The following is a 27,285-nucleotide window of genomic DNA, read 5'->3' as shown; positions in this document are numbered from 1 at the left end:
GGTGTATCTTGATTCTCCGCCTTCGTTTACACGTCTGTGCAGAATCACGGGGTCAGTTGGTATGCACCCTCCACCCGGAGGAGAACACCCTAGGTTAAAACAGTAGTGATCAGTGATTTTTGGTGAGGTGACAGTGCTCTACTTAAAAGCCATCCAATCTTGCCGGAAAAGAGATAATTTTATTAGTCGGGATTGAATTGGCAATGGAGGATACGGTTGAATACGTGTAAGAAGAATTATTAGGATTCATACATATTCAATCCTCCTGTGTACAAAGATGGTCGACATGTTTCAGCCTTTGTCGCCCCAAGGGTCGGTGCGGCTTTCTTCAGGACCAGGTGAGTTCGGTGAAGGAGGTGGCTTAGGCCTACTCTCTATTGTCGGTCGAAAATGGACCTTCCATTGGTTTTTTTGTAACTTTCCTCGGGTACCCAGAGGCTTGAAAGAGGGGCTCCTTGTAGCTCCACTCGAAAAACCTGCAGCTTGTGCTGTCTCTGCCTCTCGCGGTCCCAGCATAGGCTAAAAACTAAGCGATTTTACATTAGAATTGATTTTGATCTTCACGAAATCTGCCTTCTGCGTGGTCACCCCAAATTTTTCACTTTTTGCTGGATCCCATATTTTTTCTGGCTTTAAACTCTGTCCCCTTTACCCCTGCTAGCAAGTAGTGAAGTGCTTGTGCCCCCCTTTAAAAGGACCATTTAATTGGAATATTAATTGACATATTTAACTTGCCTACAAGTCCCTAGTATATGGTACAAAGAATACCCGGGACCTTGATGTTAAAGGCCATCAGAGCACTGCAGCACCTCTGATGGCATTTAACATCAAGGCCCCGGGTATTCTTTGTACCATATACTACAGACTTGTAGGCAAGTTAAATATGTCAATATTTGGCACCTATTGGGCCATATAGTGGCAGTGCAAACATGGCTTGAGGCCTACTCTGTGTAGCCCGATTGTGGCACTGTAAAAACTGCAATTCAACCTGTCAAAATAAACCATTTTGACAAGTCAAAACCTCCTTTTTAAATATTAATCAGTCCCCAGTACATATGCCTTGTAGTCCACAAGGCAAAATATTTAAAAGTACGACATGTAGAAATTAAATGTTAATGTCTCATTACAGTGACTAGTATCCGAAAGCTATTTTTCACGGTGGCAGGCCAAACTACCTTATGGCAAAAAAACAGAGTAGGACTTCCAATCCTAAAACTGTATCTCAGGAATGCGGCTCGCTTGTAGAATAATTAAACAACTATTTTAAATAAATATTAAAATCCAATTCAATGGTGAAGTTGGATTTAAAAAATATATTAGGCAAAAATAACTTTTGGAAAGTTGATTGAAGTTCCTGGAGGTTAATTTCCATTTGCTCTGCAGTGCCTCCCAGTCAGTGGTTAGCATTTGTATAGGTGTGAAACACTTCCCAGAAGCAAATAGACCGACCTGAGTGGACAGAGAGGACTCCTCTGAACCTTACCAAATATGTAACTTGGGTTTCTGGGCATCCATTTTGACACTACAGTGTTAAGTCCTGCTGCAGTGTCAAATCCTGTTTTTCTGGGTTGCTGTGTGTACATATAACACCAGTGGCGCACTTCAAAGGTGAAGAACAGGATGCCAAGACAATTCTTGTGCATCCGCCGACTGGTTGTTGGAGGACCTGGCCTTTGTCCTACCAGACATTTGTTTCTCTGAGATTAGTGTGGGTACAGTGGCTTCTTTAAACTGGATTTCAGTGTTAGATGATGGAAAACACAAAGATTACCATAGCACACTCCCCACACCCCCCAGAGGTCAAGTTTAGAATGGGTGACAACTTGTGCTATCTTGAAAATGCCCAAAGTGGGTAGGGTTGGCCCTGGGCACATTTACTTCATTGGTTAGAATGTGCCCAGGAGTCATTCCCCCCACTCAATAGTGCCAGACATGAATGTTGCACTTCTGGGCAGCCCCTTCAGAACACTTACTGGATTTTCGGGAGAACAGAAAGGGAGTGTACCTGCTGTGTGTGACCTGAGAAGAGCCCTGAAGGACTGGATTCTCCCTTTTGTACCCAAAACAAATAAATGGACTTCAAGCATCATAAGGCTGACCACCTATTCAAGCTACACCGATACAATAAGCTACAAGAGTCATTTCCCTCAACTGCCCAACTTGACGAGTGGCAACTGGACCTAGAATAAATACTGCTTTCGGCTTCTGCCCAACACCCTGAGAGTCTCTAAATGCCTCCAGTAAGGTTGGGGGGCGGGGGGCTTTAGAAGTGTACTACTGTGGTGGAAAGTCAGAGGGTATATTCTTTGACCAAGACAAATTTAGTTGGTGTATTCAACTTGCCTTCCATCACAGTCAGCTTAAACTGTGCCAAGCTCCCATTCTACCTCAACCATTTACTTATCATTAACAAGTTATCCCTCGTGGCGCTTACTACTTAAAACGTTAAAAAAATTCCCCAACCTCAATTACCCTTATTGGATTCTTATCATTTAAGTTTATTAATTTAAGAGTTTTATTATTTTGCCTGTATTGTTGCTTTGGTCCAGCGTAAATACTTTACACATTACCCCAAGTTAAGCCTATTTTCACTATTCCATAGCTACCAAGGTGTTTAGCTTGCGCTAATTTCGTAACTTTGAGAGGTCATCCTTACAAGGGTTGTGATTATTTCTTAAAGTGGGTAGCCACTCATCCCAAATAATAATCTAATTTCTTGGTGTGCGTTTACAGATTACCACCACAGTTGTTTCATGGAATTCATCCACAGCCAGTTTATTCCCAACTAACCAGACCTTAACTTACCTCCAGTGGCAAGCAGGTCATCAATAATAATAACTTTCTGTCCGGCATCTACTGCATCCGTCTGGATTTCTAATTCAGCCTGCAACAATAAAAATTAGGCATTTCAGCATTTAACAGTTTTGCTATTAACCACAAAGTACTTTTTCCAGGAGAGACTCCAATTGAGCCTCTAATGTATCAATATGATCTTGAGATTCACAGGTATACTCTCTCCTTTACCAAAAACCAAATTAGATTTACTTACATCAAGCCAACAAAAAAAAAGGATTGGCAAATAAAAGGTTTCTTTCCTGTAACAATGGTCTACCTCTTATTACAATTTTAGATTCCAAAGCGCAACATCATTCCAGTTGGACTAGAGAAGCATCTTCTATACATCAATACAGTAGTTTTGGGCATCATAAGCAGATTCAGTGTGATTCACACGAACGCCAACCGTAGCACATAGAACTTAGGCACAACATTTAGACAGTATTTTCCACATCATCTTCATGCACTCTGTTATTGGGAGCATAAGTAACCTTGGGATCGCCCATCTTGTTCAAGGTGCAGGGTGGGTGCCATGTGACAATAGTCTCAAGCTGCAAACAGATTGTTAAAGTTAAGTAACCTTTTCCTTTAGCACTTTGAAGCTACTCTAGATCCACATGCTGTGCATAGATTGTAAAGAAGTGTTTCACACCTTATGGGGGCACAAGTGAAGAGGGAGTAGTGTCAAACTGATTCTTCAATTTTGCCTGCCCATTGTAGCCACTTGCCTTTTCTGATCATCAAAACAATTAAGACAGGAAAGAAGCAGTAGTTTAGCAGCTACAGAGAAGATAAGACAGTTTCACCTGTAAGAGGGTTACCTGGCTTCTATTTACATTAAATGGCAAACTTCGATTGGTGGCAGAAGTGCAGTTAGAAAACAGATCAAAGCCTGTTCAATCTCCATGTATGAAGGGGTAAATAGTGGAGGGCCAGGTGCAGCACCCTGCCTTGCTGCTGGGACGGCAAGTTCTCCCAGAGATGAAGCAGAATTGGAGGGCAGATTTCCAGGATCAGCAGTTCGAACACCAGACCCTCCTGACTTAATCTGAGCCGGCCAGAATCAGTTGTGCTAGGTGCTGCCAGACTTTCTTCTGAAACTGTGGGATCAGCATCAAAGAGGGAAACGCAAACAAGAGGCCGGAGCCTCACCGAAGGTGGAACATCTTTCCTATAAAACACAGGAGGAGAAACCACCATAGTGCCAAAAAGATAATGACAATGAGTATTTTCAAAAGTAGCAAACAGGTCTACCCTGAGCCACCACCAGGTGCAGAACCCACTTGTGACTGGCACAATGTTGCCAGCTGAGATTGTCTGCACCGATGTTAAAGGATCCCTCCAGATGACTGACCTTCTGGAAACTCTTGGGAAGAGTCTGCCATCGCCAAAGCCTCAAGACAGATGGCACAAGACCCCACTCCGTCCTGCCTGTTGTAAGACAATGTGACAATAGTGTGGTCTATCAGCACCTGGATTGACCTAGCCTTGTTGGACAGCAGAATGGCCTAGAGAGCCAGTCGAATGGCACCCACCGTCAGGAGACTTTGGTGACAAAATTGTTCCATCCCAGACCAACAGCCACCAATATCCACATCATCCAGGGGACCTCATCCAGCTGATGGATGACGTAATCATCTCTACTGTAGGCTCTGAAGGTGGAAAAGAAAATGGCATGCTGCACGGTAGACTGGTGCAGGTCATCCACCAATAAACGTCCTGAGAAGTCCATTGGAAAAGTACATTCTATCAGAAAGACTTCCCCATGGCTGAGCCCCGGCAGGAGAATTTTCCATTAAGGGGCCCACCTATGCCAGAGGGTGCGAGTCACCAGTAGAATGCATGCTACCTACACCCACGCACCCTCCGAACCATCAAGGCTGGAACAGAGAAGCTCCCGTCTAAAACACTGGGATTTCCCTGGCTTGTTGCTGGGCGAGAGGGTCTTCAAGACAGCAGTGTCCAGAATGACTCAATAAATGCAAACATCTAATGGGCTAAAGAGATTTGAGCTCATTAACAGAGATCCCCAGCGTACCGAGCAATGATACAGAGGTCTGTTGGTGATCTGAAAAAAGGTGCAGCAAGCCTGTCTTCAGCTGCGAGTCATAGAGAAGTTCAATACAAAGAAGACTTACAACTGCTCCTTTTCTGGTCCTGCCTCAAGAATATGGAATGCACTGCCCCCAGAAATTAGGACAAATCCCTCCTATGCATTCTTCAAAATGAAGTAAGCAGTCTTCTGGTTAATGGTCTCCTCCACTTGGAATACTTAATTACTAGTGATTCTTTATCAATATGCTTGTACCACTAGTCCTCTGCTCACCAAATGGGTGATTGAACTGGTATCAATGTCATCGCTTCTTTTGACAGAATCAAGACAAAATTCTCGGATGTCTGAGAGTAAAACCGGGGGAACATGAGAGGTGCATCCAGAAATGGAAGGACCTAAACAATTTGATTATTTTGAAGTGTCCATTATTCAATGTGAAGAAGAGTCACTAAGGCAGGCAGCTGACCACCAGTCTCAAGACTGCACAGCAAACTAAAATGTTTTTTCAATGGTGCCTGGTGAGGAGGCAGTCTCCGACACTTTTCTGTGAACTATTAAGACTGGCCGAAGTTCTGGGAACAATAGGGGTAAAGATGAACAAAGGATTAAGAATGTACTGGAGTAGGCACAATCCATCGCATGGCTCCTAATCCCTGTTCGTAGTATGCATCCCAGCTGTACTGTGAAATATGCATACTACCATGGACAATGCTTTTCTAGCTGATCTATTTGTAGAAAGAAAAACTAAAAATTACACCAACTTTTCAATCAAAGAGTACACGGCAATGGTTCACCTAAAAAACATAAAAGAATGCTAAATAAAGGGAATTTAGATTGACCAGACACTAAAGACCCAAAATGATTGATCTTGAAATGAAAACCGAAATCTGTGCCTGTTGCTTAGTGCTAGAATCATCAGGGTGGAATTAATTTCCTAAAGAAAGCGCCAACCAGTTTCCAAATGCCTACATTTTGTCTTTAGATTGGAGTTCTCGCTTCCTGGTTTTAATTTAAATTTCAGTGGCACGCCTGTGGGAGTGAGGCCTCTAGAAGCCTTAATAATGGTCATTCTGGATTTGTCCCACTTCTGATGCTCTGCAACCACCACTGCTTAATTTTCCTCAAAATAATTCTTCCTACCGGCTAATGTTCACTCCTCTATGTCTGCACCTACTTTTTAACTTCGCACTTAAAGCCAATGCTTAAATCATCATGCGCGGTTAGTAAAGTTCCGTTGAGAAACATATAAATTATGGGGAGAGGAGTTGGCCTAATGGCTAGGGCGGTCGACCACAAATCTGGGGAACTGGGTTAGAGTCTCTGCAATGACACTGAACATTCTGCGATTTTGGGCAAATAATTTAATCTCCCTGTTCCAAACAACAACAAAAGAAAATGTGTCCTCATGTAATGCAACTGGTGCTATGTAAAGTGCTCTGATACCGGATTCAGGTCTAGTTTGCGCTATATAAAACTGTAAAATTAAATAAATGATACAAATCAACACTAATTTGAAGAAGGCGCGTAATGACTCAATGTCTTGAGCAGGTGGGAGAACAATAGGAAAGAAAGATACAAGCTGCTTGATTTGATGTTATTAGTAATTACCAGTGGAACAAAAACACTCTTCGAGCACTAACAATGAACATAAAAGACTCCATGATAGAATGGTGATCTATAGTTATCTTCAACAAGTGAAAAACATTCCTTATTTAGATTTTAAGAAAGGCAAAAGTGAGAAATGAATAGTCACAACCTTCAAGTCACCCAGTGCCCCTCACAATCCTACACAGACTTGCATAAGTGGTTACAAAAAAAAGAAAAGTACACAAAGTCTAAATTAAAAAGTACCCCAAATTAAGAGCAACAAGAAAGTTAACAAAAATACAACTTCCATAACAGTAGATGTTAGAGGTAGGTTGGCAGAATGCACAAGGTTATGAACGAAAAATAACTATACAGAGTTCACTAGACACATTTTTCAATATTAGACATTTAGGGACTCGTTTTTTCTGTAGGTTTTGAGTGGTCGACTATTAAAAGGTTTATTGAACTCCCTGTTTTTGGAAGAAGGTGGTTATAAACTGGAGCATTTGTTTTAATTGCATTTATAGTTATTCAATTTCCCAAGCATATCTATAAGAAATATTATACTGCATAATTGAGAGGGCATACGAGTAAGTCATGACGAGGCAGCCTATTATGGCACAGGACCAGCTAAAAATCAATTTGGAAAATAGATATAGCAGGGAAAAGGTGAACACAAGCTCCGGAGTACATAAAAATAACTGACCCTCAAGTCTGTATGCAAGGAATACAATGGTTTTCTTCTGAAGCATATCTATTTTTTTTTTAAACAAACTTTATTCATTTTCTTCATTCAGCATAGCTACAACATTCAGGTGACCTTATAGACCACAATATATGCTCGCGAATCAACAGTCAATTGTGCCCGTATCAAAACATAACCCTGTATCATAGTTGCACATCCAGCTCGTCACCCTCCAATGAGAGGACAACAGTCCAGCAATTCGCGAGCCGTCCCTTGCCCGACCTGTACCATTGCCCGAGGGACTAAATCGAGTGACCCCTAGAAGAAGTAAGCACTGCCGACATTTGGTCATCCCAACAGATAACAGAGAACGTAAACCCCCTCCCTCCTCAACCCCCACCCCTTCCCCTAACCCTCTCCCGGAAACCCCACCTCCCACCAGACATGTCGCTCTCTCCCTAACAGCGTACTTAGTGCACAGTATCTATTCCTCTCAGTTCGGTGGAATCCATGTGGCAGTGGTCCGTGTTCCACCTATGTGTATGCACCTATACTATCCATCTCCCCACCTATCATCCCACCCTGTGGTCTACGGTGGCGTTCACGTGTAAAAAAGGGTGACCCCCACTCCCGGAAGGCTCAGTCATCAGTCGGGTTTTTGAGAAGATCCACCATCGCCACCCAGGCTCTCGCCGTGTCCCATACTCTGTCATTGTCAGTTCTCTGAGCTAGCTGGAGTCGGAGTGTCCCCTCACACTCCGCCCATTTTATAAATTCTCGCAACCAGTGTGTCACGCTGGGGGCCCGAGATTGCCTTCCAATGGCTAGTGATTTCTCGTTTGATTAGAACTAACCCCAGGTCAAGGAACTTACTGGTGGTTTTGTTGCGGGCAGTGTGAGGGAACCAGTGGAGCAGGTACACCCCTGGAGTGAGCTTCAGCTCCCTTTCGGTCACCTCTGTCAGCTTGGAGAGGACCTCTCCCCAGTACTCATGGAGCAAAGGACAGTCCCAAAACATGTGCATAAATGCTGTGTCTTCCAGTCTGCAGCGCGGGCAGGCCGTGTGGGAGCCGAAGAACACATTGATTTTGTGAGGAGTGAGGTACGCCAAATGAAATACATAGAAATGTATAAACTGGAATCTCGCATTTCGAGAGCATTTCCATGCCCGTTCCTGTAGCATCTCCCAGGGTCTCGCCTCTATAGGTGTTCCCAGGTCAGTCTCCCATTTAATGCTCAGTTCCTCTAAAGGAGCCCTTATGCTCTGTGTCAGCCTCCTGTGTAGACATGTAACCGCCTTTATTTTATCCACGGAGGTGACCACGTATTGAGAAGGGAGGAAGATCTGTGGTTCCTCCATCCCTTACCTCCGTCACTGCCGCATGTAGGAGGAAGTCTTGAGGGGGCAGTTCGTGTCGTTCCATAAGATCCAGGAATGGTAAGTGTACCATCTTCGTATAGGTCCCCAATGGAGGAGATCCCCCAGCTCCCCCAGTCCTGCAGTCATTGCCAGTCTCCTCCGTGAGGTAACTTCACAGAACCACATCGGAATCTCAGGCGCATACGCAGGGCTCATTTTATTGCGCTGCAGAGCCCTATTCCAACACTACCGCAGCACCCAGAGATCTTTGGGCACCTGCCTTTCGCGCACCGGGAGCCGGAGCAGTATCCGAATCAAGTGACGAAGCCCCGGGTCCCTACCTCTCTGATCCAAGTCATCTCTTAATTTCCCCGCCATCCGCCGTGCGAACCATTGGAACTGGGCCGCATGATAGTAAGCCTCAAAATCAGGCACTGAAAAAAACCCTGGTCTTGCCTGGGTCGCATCATAGTGTTCAACGCCACTCTACGCCTCCCTGTCCCCCATAGAAATCCAGAAACCATTGAATTTAGTTGGGCAAAGCACTTCCCAGGGACCCATAACGGCAGGGTAACAAAGTAATAAAGTAAGCGGGGCAAGATTATCATTTTTAGTAACGCCACTCGCCCCGCGACCGACAGAGGTAGCGACCCCCAGAAGCCAAGATTGCTCTTGGTAGTTTGCAGGGCCCGCCCTATATTACCCTCACATAAGTCAGCAGGCTTGTGATAGATCTAATGCATATCTATTGATTGGCTCCATGTAACGAGCGAATCAGTCAGCTTTTGTTTTTCAGCGAAACTATTTTTCATTCGGGGTGTATGTCGCTTTTACCATTAGATCTAAAAATCGCAACTAGTTAAGCACGAATGGCCAAAAAGTCAGGGCCGGATGAAGGTGTTGCACATGCATTGAGCTGCTTGTCAACTTTGCCCATATCGGAGATGTACTACACCTAATACTGTGCTGGACCTTCTTTAAAGCACTAAATTGAATTTTTATCCAATGTTTTTCATGGTTGTGTGTGTGCTGTATTTCAATACATATAAATAATCTGATCAAAAAATTAGTCACAGATAAGAAAATCATGGAGGAAATGATCACTTACTAAAACAAATACTGCATAATATTTTCTAAACTACGGTCTCTTTCTAGATGTGATATTGTAACAAAGATATACCAATGAACAATTGAAAAACAAGAAGGCACATATTTTGAACAATAAAAACATTTCAGAGGTCAAAACACTTTAAGGACTGAACACCTATGATCGGTTAACAATGCTTTTCATGGATCTCTCCCCTATCAACAATTACCATTTTCATCACAGCTAGCCAAGCAAATTAAAAAGGATTTTATGATGCGATTTTATGATGTGATGTTACAGGCATATAACTGTCTTGTTCTTACTCATACAACAGAAAAGACCTACAACTGGGGCATTAGGAAAGAGCGTGTCATTTAAGCTCATATTCAGAAGTAAAAACCTCAAATAGTCTGCAAATAACCTTTGCTTTACTGCTTCTTATGCTGCAACATTTGTTGCTCTATACCCTGTAAGGTTTTAATTTTACGTAGTTTGCTCAGCTAATTTCTTTAGAACATAGACATAAATCTAAGTGCTCCCTTCAATGCCTCTGCCTGTTCCAGCTTTGTTAAAGGTTAATCCGCGTCCAGCATTGTCCAGAATGCTCCATCGAGAATGGCTAGACAAAAAAATAACATAACTTCTGTGCAACAAAAATCAATGTAGTTTTCTTTCCTCCATTTCCAAGTTCTTCTTGTACATGCTGTCCTTTGATATTTTTTTTAACATGCCTTCATGAAGAATAGAGTGGGTAAAGGCATCTATTCAGGGTGTGATTCATACCTACATGGGAGGGGGGGTAGGGTTGATGTTTCACTCTTTTCGATAACATACGCAGTGTGTGCTCGTGACGGAACGGTTCCGTCATGAGCCTCGGGTGGGCTGTGTTGGTGACGGAACGGTTCCGTCACGGCCCGCTCGCCGCGCCTGTGCAGCACGAATTCCACGCCTGCGCTGACGTTCTACAGAGCGGGCGGGGCCGTGGCGGAGCGGTTCCGTCATTAGTACGGGAGCGCCGCGCGGCCCCGCCTCCCCCTTAGCGCTGCAGCGGAATAGCCGCCGCAGCTAAGGGGTTAAAGCTTGAAAAAGCCCCAAGTGGAGAGCACGAAAAACTACAAAATTGCAGTTAAGTAAAGGATGATCCCAGACGTACCTTTCCATACTCAAGAGAGTAGGACACACTCTCTGTGGGACCCGGCAGCTTACCCTTTTTTCTTATCAAAACAAACCCAATGCCAAGTCTTTGGGCTAGAACCGGGCCGAACAAGAAACCTCTGGAGTCCAGACCTGCAGGAAATGGAAAAAGGTTAGTAGCTGGCAAGTTAATAAACCCAAGTACCAGACCAGTATAAAAGGGAAGTTTTGCTTCCAGGGGATTAGCTTAGAAGGGAATCATCACTCCTAGTATAGGAAATAATGATCCCCTTCACTGAATGGGTAAGAGCCCCGTAAAAAGAGAAATGGATAAAATGGCGCACAGCTTAAAGAAAAAAGAGAAAGAAGATAAAATAGATGGATGCACGGTACTAATACAAAAAGGAATCTACAATATTAATCCCAAACAATTTGTTTGAATTACAACTATTGAGAAGAGTTTGAACATTTGTTACTTTTGTTTTTATTGTGAAAAGATTATTTCTACTCCAACAACTTAATTTCTTCTATTTTTACTTTTCTCTGGTTCTCGTCTTTATACTTACATTCCCCGTTTTCCATTTGCTCTAGATACAAACCCTATTGCCTTGTATTCCCACGAACATGCCAACACCAGTCTTTTACCATCTGTTTTCTGTTCCCTCACTTCCCCTCCTCAACAAAATTCAATCTAATTGTCTCAAAATAAATGCAACACAAACCAATTTTTAAAATAATTTCACTAGATACCATTAACAATTTTTACTGTCGGCGGGCATCCATTACCTGCCTCTGCATATCTAAAGAGGAACCACAATAAAACGAGAATGGCATGCAACTTGGCATGCAACTTCGCATGCAAACTATCAGGGAGTCCATGTCCTTTTTGGACCAATGATTTGAACTAGAGTCTGAAGGCAGTTTGATTCCCAGCGCGTCTAAAGGAAAGAAAGCGTATGCATACTTAGCCACTTTGCAGAGCTCTTCAGTTAGTTCACCTGCAATACAGATGCAGCAATGGTATGAATCTTTCACAACTTTTAATAAGTGTAGAATCCATTTTAACATCTCTACGGACATATTGCCCCATCTACCTGGGGTATAACCCAACTCCCTTATTCACAGGTGGCTTCCTCCGGTCTTCTCCATTTTTCTGATCCACACCGGCCCTGGCTCCATTGTCCATTTGCCCTCAACATTCTTCACTTGACCAATCGCTTTAGTCACACAATTCCCCGTACAATCATCTAGCAGCATGAACCTGGTGCAGACTCACATGATGCACAGAGATTTTGTTTTAATTAACTTAAGAGGTGCCCGTCCACATGTCTCTTCTAACGTCGACGTAAATAAAATAATGTTGATTGAAAGTATGCGTGGAGTAGCTGTAACTCCAACTTCCACAGCACACTGCAGACACTAGGGGTCTACTAGCTAGAATAACACATGCTTCCTGCCACAGTAATATTGCTTATTCTAGTACAGAACACTCCCAATTCGGATATGGCTATGCACACCTCTATGAGAAGTTAAACACCACCAAGCTCCAAAGACTTGGAAAGCAGCAGAAACAGTCAATAAATGCAGGTTAGGTTGTTCGCATTTATATAGCGGACATTCCGACTTTGGGCCTTGCAATGCTACTGGTAATACTGTGACTTTCCAACTGATTCGGAGATTACCATATCTTAGTCTGGTCTGAATCAATTTGTGACGATGCATTATGGGTGCTGTGTACTGTTCTTATTCAGAATTAGGTGGTTGTTGCCTTTTTTCTTTTACAGTGGGTGTATGATTTTGGTATTGATGGTTAGGGCTGTAAAGCTTTGCTACTTGCTAGCCCGCCTTTGACTAGACTGGACAGATCAACTGCCTGAAGGAAAGCAGGTGGATGCATGAAGGTAAGTGTTTTTGGGTACCACATAGTGAACTTATTTGGCTTAGCTGGGTCTTGTAACATGCATTTTACAATTTTGCTCTAGTGCGCATCATGTCAGATGTTAGTCGGTGTTACTGGTGAGGAACAAGATCAGTTCGGCCCAGGGTGTTCCAGTAAAATAGTATATCTCGATTAGGAATCTGCCAAATAAAACAACTGGCAAGCAGATAATAACTAAACATCCTTTGCACTTTTTCATTATCTCACAATTTCGAGCCAACACCGCAGTCCACCCATCACTGTGCAGCTTAGCTTGCACAGAAGAATGAAAGCCTAGTTCTACACTGCCCAAAAGTGTTATATCAGGGTGCCCAGCAACAAAAACCTCTTTCGTGCAAACATTATGGGCTCCACCGACCTCCTTTTGAGTAGATTTGTGCACCCGTTGTGCCACAATAACTGCTGTTGTACGATTTCTATTCAGGTGGCAGTGGGAAGGATTAATTAACGTGTAAAGGAAAGACTATCACTTCACACTACTTTTCATCAGAATTTCTTGCACCAAGAAATATCTGAAACAAATATTCAGAGTTCAGTTTCTTTCAAAACCGGACCTGGGCAACAGCTGGATAATTTCAATGAAGGAGAGCAGCTCCACCGATAGGTATGAACCTCATACTTATACTTATGAACCTCATACTTATGAACCTCATACTTATGAACCTCATACTTATGAACCTTGTCAATTTTTACAGTGAAAGTCCCACATTTTTTTAGAACTTGAATGAAAGATGTTGCTCAAAATGAATTATGAGGGGCATACATAATTTTGTAGAACACAAAGCACTACTGTAAAGTGAAATATCTATGCATCAATCCCAGATTAAATTCTCACATTTTTATTAGGCCTTGGCAGTAAATTCTGTTCGCTCGTGAAATTTGGGTAATTTTGCTTTACTCCAAGAACGTGGAATTGGCAAAAATTCCACAAACCGCCGCTTAGCGGAATTTTTTGCTTTTTCGCGCATTCAAAATGCGTGTTGCGAGATATTTCTCCCTGAGCATGCAAACAGCGTTCGTGGACAAGAAAAAAGCATTGTGAACAGGCGGAACAAGCGATTCCATATGTTCGCTGAACTTTTGCGTGCTCGCAGAGATTTTTTACCATTTCGCTCAGCTTTTCGTAGCGCGAGTACGCGAATTCCGACCACCTCTAATTTTTATCTCCTGAATGGGTTCAGTAAGTCCAAGGCTACTAACTTTCCCAAAAATCATAACAATAATGCCTCAACTTAGAAAATGTTGTGTAGTTCTCAACTGTGTCAAGGCATTTATATAGTGCTTTCCTAGCCTGAAACAGGCCTGGAATCAATTTCTGGGTGGTGAAATAAGTCGCTGCCCAGTTTGTTGTGGATAGATGGTGCAGCTTGTGTTTTCTCTGGCATGCTCTAAATTGGTAGTGCGTTTTGTATGATGTTTGAAGGTGTTCGCAAATAATGTTGCTGCAATCTACTAGCTAAGATTGCCCATGGAATGAAGGCGAGATGTAGGAGAGTCTCTTTCACATATAATTAGCATCTTATATCATTAGCGATGGAAGCTATACCTTGGATTGTGTCTGAAGAGTAGGAGTAGGCTTGTAGCCTCATCTAAAGGAAGGTTCAATGAGAGTGGGAAGCTCAAGAATATTAACCAGGGAGTGGTGATGAGCAGCCAAATGAGTGACCAGATTCCATCCAAGGTTGGAAAGGTTTTAGAGGGTCACTCACGAGTGGGCAAAGTACTAACTTTGCAAAAGAGTATGAAGAGGATAGGTTTCGGGGAGTAGGAGCGAAAGATCAGACAATGCTTTAATGATACCATTAGCCATGGTTTAAAAAAAATACAGCAAAGCCTTGTTGCTTGAACTACATAACTTGTCCCATCAGTTTGGTTTACTTCCACGTTGAAACACAGGAGCCAGTGTGTGCCCTACTTGAGTTACTCAAGACTCTACCATGGTTCCACCTAGATAAATAGCAGGAGGGAAGTCATTTTCTGTTCAATCCGGGTCCTCTGTACTGATCACGCAGACTCAACAGCAATTCCTACACAGTAAGACTCAATATCTTACCTGCAATCACATCAACCTGCGGAAAACATTTTCTCACATGTGCCTCGATCAGATCCATTGCAGTGCGGAAGGCAGATGGGTCTTTCAGCAAGGGGGTGATGTCTCTAGAAAAAAACCACACATACATTTTGGAATGAGAAAACAGTAAGCAGCACCTGGGACTTGAAAACAACAAATTACTTCTCAGCGTTTGCAGGTCAAGCTTTCCTCTAATGTGCTTTAAGTTTTCTTAATGAATCTTCAGAGTTTGGTAATTTCTCTGCAGACTTTGGTTCAACTTCTCGAAGGGACTTCAGAAGCAAAAAATAAACTTCCTTCTTCTGAGGTGAACGATGTTCCAAAGTTGGTATCGGCAACGCCTCTCTTGCGATCAACGCTGGAGGAATCAACAAGTTTTCAGAAATTCAGGACGTAAACAGGTATAGTTTTCAAGAACAATCCAACTAGTTAAATCGTTTTCCATGACAAGTCTCTTGACAGAGGAGCAGGCATGGGAGTGCAGAAATAGACAGAGGGAGAAAACAGAGCCTTATGTTTTAAATGCAACATCTCACATTAGCCATGGAATGTTACATTCATCTAATAAAAAAAAACAGTGAGCCCCAATTGCTCAGGGAAGGGGGCAAATATAGATAATCCTTTGTAAGTGAGATAAAAAAATTGAAGAGCTACCGAATCACGTTAGTGGATGCAGCCATGAAATTCTGCCCAGTTGACTGCAACAAATTCAGGACTGGGTTGAAACTGTAAATTTCCAGCTCACACGTCAAGGTCCACCACTAGCAGCCTGTGTTCTTGGTTAATGTCTACCCCAAATATAAACCTGCAACAGAGTAAATTCAAGTGCCCAAATATATTTATCTCAAAAGAGACCGCCATAAGATCATTTTACATTCCCATCAATTTTGCTTCAAGTAGCAATACAACAAAATGAGGCCCATGTAATAAAACCTAAAGTACCTAGTAGATTGTTCTATGGAGAGATTTTCCCCAGGTATAAAGACACAATGTAAATACCAACTATAAGCTTCATTACTTTGATGCACAGCCACCTATGGTGTCTAGGCTCAGCCCGCCAATGTATCTTCATTTTATTTTTACGATACACTTCTTTCAAAAACAGCCATAGACTTACCTCACCACTATTTCATCTGACCTACTTCGGCTCGTCGCTGCAGACGAAATAGCAAGTTTTTTTGTTGTTTAAAAAAAAAAAATTTTTTTTACTTATCCTGCACAATATATCGCTTGTCCCTGTGTCTCACCCATCTAGCATTCCCTCGTTACACTCTGGTCTTGCCCTATTAAGTTTATGCATTGTTCCTTCAGAGTGAGAAATCAAGGGAAATGGTAACTTCAATAACTCAAGTCCAGCACTCTCAGTCACTGCAAATTACTTTATGTTCCTTCCTTCTCACTAATGTGAGGCAGGCTGGTTAGGGAATCACTTCCTAGTCATCTGCCCATACCAACCTCCTCAGTTTTACAAGAATCTTCTTCTGCACCAGGAGACCCCTTCATTGCTCATGCCTCAAAAAGAGAGATGTCTAGAAGGACACTCAGGTTATGAAACTGGTATTTAAGTTGGGCATCCACATCAGTCTTTCGCTCTCCTTTACTGGGATCCTCAGAGGTGGCACTTAGGTTCTCAAGTTTTATGTTCTACTTCTGACCCCCCCCCCCTTCCACAACAAATAGATGCTACGTTGTGATCACAACATGTCTGTAGCCTATATATCGGTTTCATTTCCTGCATTCTGTCTTTATGCTTTTCTATATTCCTTTCAAACTCCGATGAGCCAAAAGGCTCTGTTCATCACTACCATCGATTCCTTCTTGCTTTAGATGACAACGTGTTCTCCTCATCGCTGATGAGGAAACTTTTTCCCTCTATAGTATTCTCTCCAGTTGGGGGGGGGGGGGTACCTTTGCAACTCTGCCAGCTTTTCTTGCCAATTCCTCCATCCATGCACTATCACATCTGGCTATTTCTAGTGATCCAGTTTGTTAACTTGCTGGAACAATAATACTTAAGGGTCAGGACTACTATTGTCCGGGCCTATTGGAATATATCTGTGAAAAGATTTTCTCCCTGATGCTCTGCAGTACAAAATGCGGTCTGCTCCCATTTCCTCAATGTCCACTTATTTGTCTACCTTAAGGCACATATTACTCTTCTCTATGTCCAATATATAAAGCTAACTCATAATGAATGTCTTTAGGAACAGCTCACTGACAAAGGCATGGAGGCTGCAGAGATGGCCAAACTATACAACATTGCAGATGGCTGGAACTAACAACTGTTTTATGTCTCAGTACTTTCAGCATGTCAGACAACTTATGTTGCGCATCGTGCACTGCGCATGAGCCATGTAGAGAGCAAACAGTAATCAGTATAACAAAGCACTATTCTTGAAGAATTATCCCCGCCAAAAGCAATGACGATCCCAAACGTGTACAGACTAAGGAAAGATTATAGCATTTCAGAAGACCTCTTTTGGACACATTCTAGAGGCAAAATGCATCGCTTTAGACAGAATATTATAATAATGTATTTTATGCAGTGTTTTTAATACATCAGTTTTAAAGATTTTATAGTCTCACAAAGCAGCTCAATGTCACTGATTCTATAAAGCACAAAACAACCTACGTCTTCCTGTATACCACAAAAATATGCTGAACACCTTGACCGCGGCATGAATTCCGCTGCGGTGCTGGGGAATTAATGAGTGGGCGGGGTTCGGACGGACCCCGGTCGTCTTCCGCACACGTGGAGTGGTGTGGCCCACTGGTTAGAGGCGGCAGACCCGGGAGCAGAGGACGGCCCGGGACCAGGGTTCAATTCCCGACGCGGCAGGGTCGTGGACCAGGGTCAGCGGACTCGATAATTCTCACCTCGGTGCCTACTCTAACCAGGGATCACACTCGGCAACTCTGGGCATTAGCTTGCCTCATCTCTACAACGGCCCCCCACATACGCCGGGGATGCCTGGTTTCACCTTGGAGATACCCAGTAGGGACCATCTCACAGGGAAAGCCAGGATGGGTTCCCCAGCGGTCTATTGCGCAGAGATACTCCTTCGGGAGTCGATTCTAGCGAGTTAGAAACCCACAATTAATAATTAATTAATTGTAACGTCGGACGGCATGGAACGGGTTAAAAAAGTAAACAAACAAAAACGTTGCTATAATTTTTTGTCTTGGGTGGTGGACCACAGAAACTAGTTAAATCGTTATTATTGATATAAAATATTTTTATATGAGGTGTGAGCATTTGGTGATTTTTTATGAATTTTAAATTGCATGCATTTTAGTAATATCTTATACATATTTGTAATTTAGTATTAAGTGAAATAAAAAATATTAACGATTTACATTAAAAAATTGCAACTTTTTTCAGGGTATTAAAGCATATTTACGTGATACATAGGAAGGATATTATCAAACACAAAGAAAAATTATATACGAGTTTTGTCACAAAGGGGAAAACTTCTTTTGTTTTGTGGGGAAAAAAACCCTGTTCCCTTGGTCAGTGAGGGGTTGCTCCTTGTTGGAAGTTTTTAAATTATATTGAGCTCCAGAGGGATGAAAGAAACAGTTGTCAATGACAAATTTTAAACCTACGAGCAGCAGGTTACAATCAGATATCAACTGCTAATGGTGAAGTAAGGCAAAAGACTGCATGTAAGAAGAGCACTTTGGGGACACTACCCATTCTCAAAGGGAAAAGCAACTTGAAGAAAAACAGACTGGTAACACTGAACCTTACAGGGCAGATTCCTTTAGACATGCATGGCTGTTATGAACTGCCCAGAAAGATTCAACTGGCTGATAACAATAAGGTATGCCGGCATCTGAACCGTTAACCAAATACAGGCAGATGCATCAAAGAAAATACCGTGAGCAAACGGGCAGATTCTCAGCATCTGGCCGCTTGGTCCCGGTATTTTTGCATTTGGGATGCATCATCCCAAATGCAGAAATCGCAATTTAAGGAATCTCTAAATAGCGATTCCTTAAATTGCTCTTGCATTTAAGGAATCTCAAAATGAGATTCCTTAAATGCAATGCATGAAACCCAAAAAAATAGTGATTTCGCTAATAGGGGGAGCAAATTACCATGAAGTTGAACTTCGTGGTAATTTGCTAAAACTTTGAAAAATGCACTTTTGTGCATTTTTCAAAGTTACATTTTGCGCACACACATGCCCTTAGGGCATGTGTGTGTGTAACATCTGTGCACAGGTCCATTTCAGGGGTGCAACAGGGTGTCCTTTGGACACCCTGGCACCCTTGAAATAGCGGAACATTAGCGATTCGGTAATAGCTAATCGCTAATAAGGAATGGCTTTCCCATTCATTCCTCCTATGGGCCTTTAGGCCCATAGGAATGAATGGGAAAGCCATTCCTTATTAGCGATTAGCTATTACCGAATCGCTAATAAGGAATCTGTAGGAATCGCTAATAACATTGCGATTCCTACATGCATCCTGTTTTGCGAGTCTTTAATAGCGATTCCTTAAAATTCGCTATTAAGGACTCGCAAAACATAACTTTGATGCATCTGCCAGATAGCCTTCTCATTCACATTAGTAAGGTTCTAAATATTTATAACATCAACTAAGAGAATTTTCTGTGTGAGAATCAAAATACTATTTGAACTGAGATTGTAAAAGAAAACAACGAGTCTATACAAGCTGACCGACTGGGACATTTCAACTGGAAGTGTGTGTGAGATGGTGAGTGAGAATATATATCAGGTACCGTTGAGTAAATTAGGAACGGAGGTGAAAGTATATGGCTTCGAACCTGCAGGTGTGGCAAGAAAGAGCTTATTGCAATTTCTGCTTAGGTGCCCCAAATATAACGTCTTATGAAAAAAATGGTTTAAGTGTCCTTTGGAAGGTTCACAATGAAAAACAAGAAATGAGGCAAGGATACTTATTCTAATTGCAGAAAATTTGGAATCAAACCGTAAGATTGCCAAAAAAGTCAAGGGCTTCTATAGAAGGAAGATGGTGCATAAAATAAAGATGTAAACGTTAGAAGATACTTGGACATATATTTAAATTAATGGAATAGTAAAATTAGGTTTTTGAAATACAACTGTGCATGTGAGAAATAATGCAAAATCTGGGTAAAGTATGTTATTGCTATTTCTACTACAAACCACACCTGCCCCAACCCGATCTCTCACCGAAAGTTGATTCCAGGTGATGGGAAATCCGGGAAGGCCCTCACCTGCTGCCGAACACGCTCCAGTTTCTGCTCTTCACTTTCTGCACTCATGGCTGACTTTTCTTTAGCCTTGAAAGTAGAAATGTGAAACACACTGTAAGCAATTAATTTCATTTATTGGCTGGCTTATTTATAAAATTGGCAACATCCTGTAGTCTTAATTGCACTTGAAACAAGCATTTACAATGCAATGGTTTCGCCTTTGGAAAAGTTAGAGCTATTGGCATTGTAAATGACAAAATTTGTATTTATGTGTTGGTTTTGAAAACAGATAAATAAATGGCATTGTCATTTACATTGCCATTAGCTTAATCTCTCGTAAATGTGAGACCTATTGTACCCTACGGACGAGCTCAGCAGACAGCAATTACTACCACACACACACACACCCAGAGCCAGCCACACACACACCCAGAGCCACACACACACACACCCAGAGCCACACACACACACACACCCAGACCCACCCACACCCAGAGCCACACACACACACAGACCCAGAGCCACACACACACACACACACCCAGAGCCACACTCACACACACACCCAGAGCCACACACACACACCCACCCAGAGCCACACACACACACCCACCCAGAGCCACACACACACACCCAGAGCCACACACACACACACCCAGAGCCACACACACACACACCCAGAGCCACACACACACACCCAGAGTCACACACACATACACATACACCCAGAGCCACACACACACCCAGAGCCACACACACCCAGAGCCACAGGGATTCCTCGTCAGACTGCTCCTGCAGACGTGTTACTCCTGGTAAACCAAACAGTGTCGCAATTCATACAGAGGACATGTTCCCTATTAGCACTGATCAATTGAGGTAAGTGGCCAAAAAACCTATAGCCAACAGAAATAGAGTCAGAAAAATCTGGGGCAAAACAACAAATCCCATATGCTATTCATGGTAAACTAAATATGGTCACATTTCACACAGGGCAGATGCACTATTAGCACTGATCAGTAGTGGTAAAGTGGCCAAAAACCTATAACCAACAGAAAAAACGGGGTCAGACATATGGAGCAAACTAATGTGTCCTCATACCGGAGATAGAGCAGTGACATCCCCTAGACACAGCGCCTGTTTACACTATGGCAGTGGTTCCCAAACTTTTTTGACCCGTGGCTCCCTTGACCTAATTGGCAGTTCGCCGTGGCTCCCCACCATTTTTATACCCGCGCACCGGGCTGCTGCGGCGCACCCTTTGGGAACCACTGGTCTACATGAAGAATCAAGCCTAGACCTGATGAAGGATTCAGAGAGTAGCCATCACTGTCATTAAACTTTATTTGCAATCACAATGATCTTATAAAGTACATCTCAATGCATACATAGAGTAGTATAAAGCACTTCCACTGAAAGTATCCAGGCTAGAGAAAGGCTCACAGAGCTCTGTGGCGTTAAAAGAAGTTTACGTGGGGTGGTCTCTGATCATGGACGTCCGCAGAAATGTTTCCGGGGTGGGGGGGAACATTTTTATCTTCATCACCAACCCCCTTGCACCCTTCTCCCCTCTGCCTTGTACCCTTCTCCCCTCTGCCTTGCACCCTTCTCCCCTCTGCCTTGCACCCTTCTCCTCTCTGCCTTGCACCCTTCTCCTCTCTGCCTTGCACCCTTCTCCTCTCTGCCTTGCACCCTTCTCCTCTCTGCCTTGCACCCTTCTTTTCTCTAGCTTGCACCCTTCTCCACTCTGCCTTGCACCCTTCTCCACTCTGCCTTGCACCCTTCTCCACTCTGCCTTGCACCCTTCTCCACTCTGCCTTGCACCCTTCTCCACTCTGCCTTGCACCCTTCTCCACTCTGCCTTGCACCCTTCTCCACTCTGCCTTGCACCCTTCTCCACTCTGCCTTGCACCCTTCTCCACTCTGCCTTGCACCCTTCTCCACTCTGCCTTGCACCCTTCTCCACTCTGCCTTGCACCCTTCTCCACTCTGCCTTGCACCCTTCTCCACTCTGCCTTGCACCCTTCTCCACTCTGCCTTGCACCCTTCTCCACTCTGCCTTGCACCCTTCTCCACTCTGCCTTGCACCCTTCTCCACTCTGCCTTGCACCCTTCTCCCCTCTGCCTTGCACCCTTCTCCCCTCTGCCTTGCACCCTTCTCCCCTCTGCCTTGCACCCTTCTCCCCTCTGCCTTGCACCCTTCTCCCCTCTGCCTTGCACCCTTCTCCCCTCTGGATTGCACCCTTCTCCCCTCTGGATTGCACACTTCTCCACTCTGGATTGCACACTTCTGCCCTCTGCCTTGCACCCTTCTGCCCTCTGCCTTGCACCCTTCTGCCCTCTGTCTTGCTCTCTTCTCCCCTCTACTGTGCACACTTCTCCACTCTGCCTTGCACACTTCTCCACTCTGCCTTGCACACTTCTCCACTCTGCCTTGCACACTTCTCCACTCTGCCTTGCACACTTCTCCACTCTGCCTTGCACACTTCTCCACTCTGCCTTGCACACTTCTCCACTCTGCCTTGCACACTTCTCCACTCTGCCTTGCACACTTCTCCACTCTGCCTTGCACACTTCTCCACTCTGCCTTGCACACTTCTCCACTCTGCCTTGCACACTTCTCCACTCTGCCTTGCACACTTCTCCACTCTGCCTTGCACCCTTCTGCACTCTGCCTTGCACCCTTCTGCACTCTGCCTTGCACCCTTCTGCACTCTGCCTTGCACCCTTCTGCACTCTGCCTTGCACCCTTCTGCACTCTGCCTTGCACCCTTCTGCACTCTGCCTTGCACCCTTCTGCACTCTGCCTTGCACCCTTCTGCACTCTGCCTTGCACCCTTCTGCACTCTGCCTTGCACCCTTCTGCACTCTGCCTTGCACCCTTCTGCACTCTGCCTTGCACCCTTCTGCACTCTGCCTTGCACCCTTCTGCACTCTGCCTTGCACCCTTCTGCACTCTGCCTTGCACCCTTCTGCACTCTGCCTTGCACCCTTCTGCACTCTGCCTTGCACCCTTCTGCACTCTGCCTTGCACCCTTCTGCACTCTGCCTTGCACCCTTCTGCACTCTGCCTTGCACCCTTCTGCACTCTGCCTTGCACCCTTCTGCACTCTGCCTTGCACCCTTCTGCACTCTGCCTTGCACCCTTCTGCACTCTGCCTTGCACCCTTCTGCACTCTGCCTTGCACCCTTCTGCACTCTGCCTTGCACCCTTCTGCACTCTGCCTTGCACCCTTCTGCACTCTGCCTTGCACCCTTCTGCCCTCTGCCTTGCACCCTTCTGCCCTCTGCCTTGCACCCTTCCCCCCTCTGTCTTGCTCCCTTCTCCCCCTCCCTGTTGCACTCTTCTCCCCTCTACTGTGCACCCTTCTCCCCTCCGCCTTGCACCCTTCTCCCCTCTGCCTTGCACCCTTCTCCCCTCTGCCTTGCACCCTTCTCCCCTCTGCCTTGCACCCTTCTCCCCTCTGCCTTGCACCCTTCTCCCCCTCCCCGTTGTAACGCAACTGGTGCTAATGTAAAGCGCTCTGATGCCTTCTGGTGGAGTTTGCGGAGACTACTCTGGCATCTTGGAAGATAGCCACTAGTCATTTTCAATGCTTATTCAAATGCCATCTGTTTGTTTGCCTCCAATTCGGAGCTTCTATGGGTGGGAATACACAGCGTCTTGAGGTGGTTAACAGCGTAAGTTTGCTTCTTGGAAATACATTCACTTACAATCCAGGTATACTGCACATACATACTGATGGGCTTTGTAGAATCGGCACATGATTCTTCATTGCCTCATCGCTTCATCCCCCTGAGCTGGACAGCGATGGGCATATCAGACCCACCACAAGCTTGTGTGTCCTCTACATCTGACCAGCCATCCGTGGTCAGTTTGTTCTTGTCTATCGCAATGATGGCACCTGAATCTGGTGTGGACGGGAACCGTAGGAATTGCTGCACCACCACTTCATAGGACATTGAACTATCACTGAATGTGATCAATTTGCTGAGTAACTGGTATCTTGCTGCACAAGCCATACCGCGTCGTACACATGCCTTTTTTGCTTCAGTCACAGCTGGAGATTCACTAAGACCAAAAATAGGTAGCTGATAAAGATTTTTGAGCAAGGTTACATTGAAAGACCTTTGAACTGGACTTGTTGATTGTGTGCCATCCAGGCCGTACACGGAGGCGACATGCAGATTGCAGCAGCACGGGATAGGAACTGCATCTGGCCTTTTCTTTTTACCACCCCTGTCTGTTGTGCTGCATTGCTGCCTTTCATGTAAAGTTTCCTCATACATACTCTATTGTGCGTGTGTATGGGGTAGAGCAGTGTCACTTCACCACGAAGGAAGCAGATTGCCCACCCGCCACTGTTTTAGTGTGTTTATTTTTAGTTTTTCATCTTGTAGTGTCCCCCCTCCCACCCCCCGTTTACACCCTCTTGTTTTCTACTAAGGGCCTTTGCCTTCTGTTCCCACCATGTGTGTACTTTACCCCACGTGTTTGCACCAGAAAAGATTTTTGCACACCACCATGTTACCTTCTCCCACGGGTTGTGTGCCCTTGCCAGTTAGGATGACCACCTGACTCCAAGTCATTATTCGCACACCATCCAGTTCTGACTTTGTAAACAATCACCAGATAAGAGCGAGAAAAAAAGACCGGGAGATGCGTGCCCTGGGGCAATGTCTGGCATGTGTGAAAATTAAAGGCTTTCTCCATCAAGCACTCATTGAGATGCAGAGTGCGAGGATCGCGTGACCTGGCAGCACAAAGTAGGGGGAGGAATTGCGCCGCGGCGCCCCTGGCTTCTAATCACGGCGCACCAGGGCGCCGCGGCGCACACTTTGGGAACCACGGCACTATGGCACCAACGTCACATGAGCAGCTCCGCTAAGCTATGCCCGCCATTGTTTCTCACCCCATTGGTGTGCCGCAGACTTTGCTGGTGTAGTGCATGGCTAATGCAGTGTGCCCCCACCTCAGACCCTACCCACCTTCCCCCACAACCATGGCCAACACCCGCATGACTGCAACACCCCTGACAACAATATTCCGAACACCATACCACTGGAAAATCACATTGAAATAATCAACCCCTACCGTACGGGCCACAGCCTCTGTGCAACACTCTTCTCCATCCCTGTGCCCCCATGGGCAGGAAAACACCAGGCACATTTTCCTGGTGCTCCCAATTCATTAGTCGCCCATCACTTACCCACAACACCTCCTCAGCTCTACTGACCAAGAGACCCCCAGATTTCTTGGGCATCCAGGATCTCCCCCTCCCCTCCCCAATGAACCACAGTCCAGCTGCTGGGTGAATATTTCAACTTGCATGAAGACTGCTGACTTAGACTCTTCTCCTGAGGTTACCATGCCTTGTCCATGCACACATTTCCAAGAATTAATCACAATGAATTGCAAAGCATTTACCTTAAAGTGCAGGCAATTCATCCAAAAAAATTAAGTCACCAGTATTCATACTGGAACCACTTTGCAAAGAAATTACTTTCACTTTAATTTTAAATATATGGAATTTCTGCACAGCAGCCCAGCAGAGCGCACGAGGAGACTCCTGAACCAAAATCAAGTCGGAGGGCCTTGCACCTTTTAATCCGCCCGCCACCTCCATTAAATCTATACTATTTCGTTTGCATTAAAAACCACAGAGTCCCTGGTCGACAGCAGAATAAAAACAGTTTGCCATACAAAACAATGTGGTGGACGTCACTCTGCTTCTTCACTGAAGTACAGTCGAAAAGAGGTGATGGAAATAGAAACTGGAGAAGCAAATGTGCAGAGCAAATAAGGATCCTCGCGTCCACAGTGATCACAAAACAACTGTTAGATAATGTATGCAATAGCGTACAGACTAAACAAACCCCCAAATAAGTTGGCGTTGACCGTAGGCCAAGGTAAAATTTACCTTGGATGAACCCATTTCTTCTGTACTTGTGCTAAAAATATATCCAATGGTAATCGTCATAACCACAAAGTTAAGCAGCACACACACAGGGGGAGCTTTGGTACAGTAAAACAAATAAAATGTGCCTTTGCTGCAAAGAGACAACACATCATTATAGTAATAGACGCAAACTGTGCCCTTCACAGAATTCGCTTAAGTGATTACTAAATGTCATTTTGAAACTACCCAACACCGATCGCTGCTCCAAGGCTTCTCTGTCTGATTTACTTTTATCTAAGTGTTAGCCGTTTTTGTAAATCGCTGAAACCACTAGTTGATAAGAGTGCCAGGAAATGGGTAATAACAAAACAGAGACAAAGAACCGTGCAGTTTCATCCGAACTGTACAATGGGAGGGTTGAAGATGGAGAAGGCACAGAAGAGATGCCCAGCATACGTCACTATGTCTCAATTGGAGTGAAAGTCTTTAAAGGCGCGCCCCCCCCAGCCAATCTCCAGGACCTGACTAGCTAACAGGTATCTAAAGGCATGGGGAAAGAGTCTTGGTGCCTTGCTCAGAAAAATCACCGCAGCGTTAACTCCCACCAATACAGTGCAGATATCCCCATCCAAAACCCACAGAAACGGTCACCTGAAGCTTAGGGTCAAACAGAGAAGTGCACGTCATGCAAGCTCAAAAGGGGCATCCCTGGCGTGAAGCAGGAATCGCAGATGACCAAACTCTTCAAAATTTTGCATATTTATATAGCGTGAACTCGAGCCAAAAGCACTGGAGCGCCGCACCGGAGCACCACATCAACACATTCGGGCACGGGGTGACCAAGTAACCGCCACAGCATCACACCTCGACAGGCCCAGCTTGCATAGGGGGCTAAGCAAAAGAGGTGCGCGGGCTGAAAGCGCACCGGCAAGAATACCTCTCCTGACTCGCCAAACATGAAAGAAATTGGAATTCTCCACAATCACACACCAAACCCCCCCCCCCACGCACAGCCGATCGCACCAATCCTCGACAGACCTAGTTAGCAGAGGAGGCCAAGGAAACAAGCACCTTAGGGCACACGGACAGCGGGAGGGGGGCGGGAACGGGCACACGGACAGCGGGAGGGTGGGGCGGGAACGGACAGCGGGACATCGCGCAACCAACCCCTGAAAACGACACTTCCAAAATGGCGAAAACAAAGCTTTAAAAAAAAAAAAAAAGCAAAATAAACCACCGCCCACCGCCGCATGACGATGGCAAAGGGGCGGGATGAGTAAAAAATCGCGGGAACGCCCACAAATCTGCTCCGGCAATGACAGACGTCTGTTCCAATGGCTAGCCTCCATTTATGGAGCTAGCCAATGGAACGGAGAGGCGGAACAAAGCCACACAGTGTAAGACATAAGGTTTCACCTGCGCGAAAGGCTGCTT

The 27,285-nt window shown here is 44.7% G+C and overlaps 1 protein-coding gene across 1 annotated transcript in view; it reads right to left on the bottom strand.

Moving 5' to 3' along the window:
• Positions 1 to 27,285, bottom strand: part of APRT (adenine phosphoribosyltransferase) — a 60,161-nt gene that overhangs the window by 2,006 nt on the left and 30,870 nt on the right. Inside the window, exons 2-5 of the mRNA XM_086945807.1 lie at positions 19,932 to 20,041; positions 14,734 to 14,837; positions 10,761 to 10,894; positions 2,806 to 2,884 (exon numbers count right to left, since the gene is read on the bottom strand). Coding sequence (XP_086801933.1) covers positions 2,806 to 2,884; positions 10,761 to 10,894; positions 14,734 to 14,837; positions 19,932 to 20,023 — 409 coding nt within the window. The 5' untranslated portion in view covers positions 20,024 to 20,041. The remainder of the gene's footprint in view (positions 1 to 2,805; positions 2,885 to 10,760; positions 10,895 to 14,733; positions 14,838 to 19,931; positions 20,042 to 27,285) is intronic.

Source organism: Lissotriton vulgaris, chromosome 12, assembly GCF_964263255.1.
Source record: "Lissotriton vulgaris chromosome 12, aLisVul1.2, whole genome shotgun sequence".
In the NCBI taxonomy this organism is placed as follows: Eukaryota; Metazoa; Chordata; class Amphibia; order Caudata; family Salamandridae; genus Lissotriton; species Lissotriton vulgaris.
Note: the sequence above shows the minus strand (reverse complement) of the source record. Positions and strands in the feature narration are given on the sequence as shown.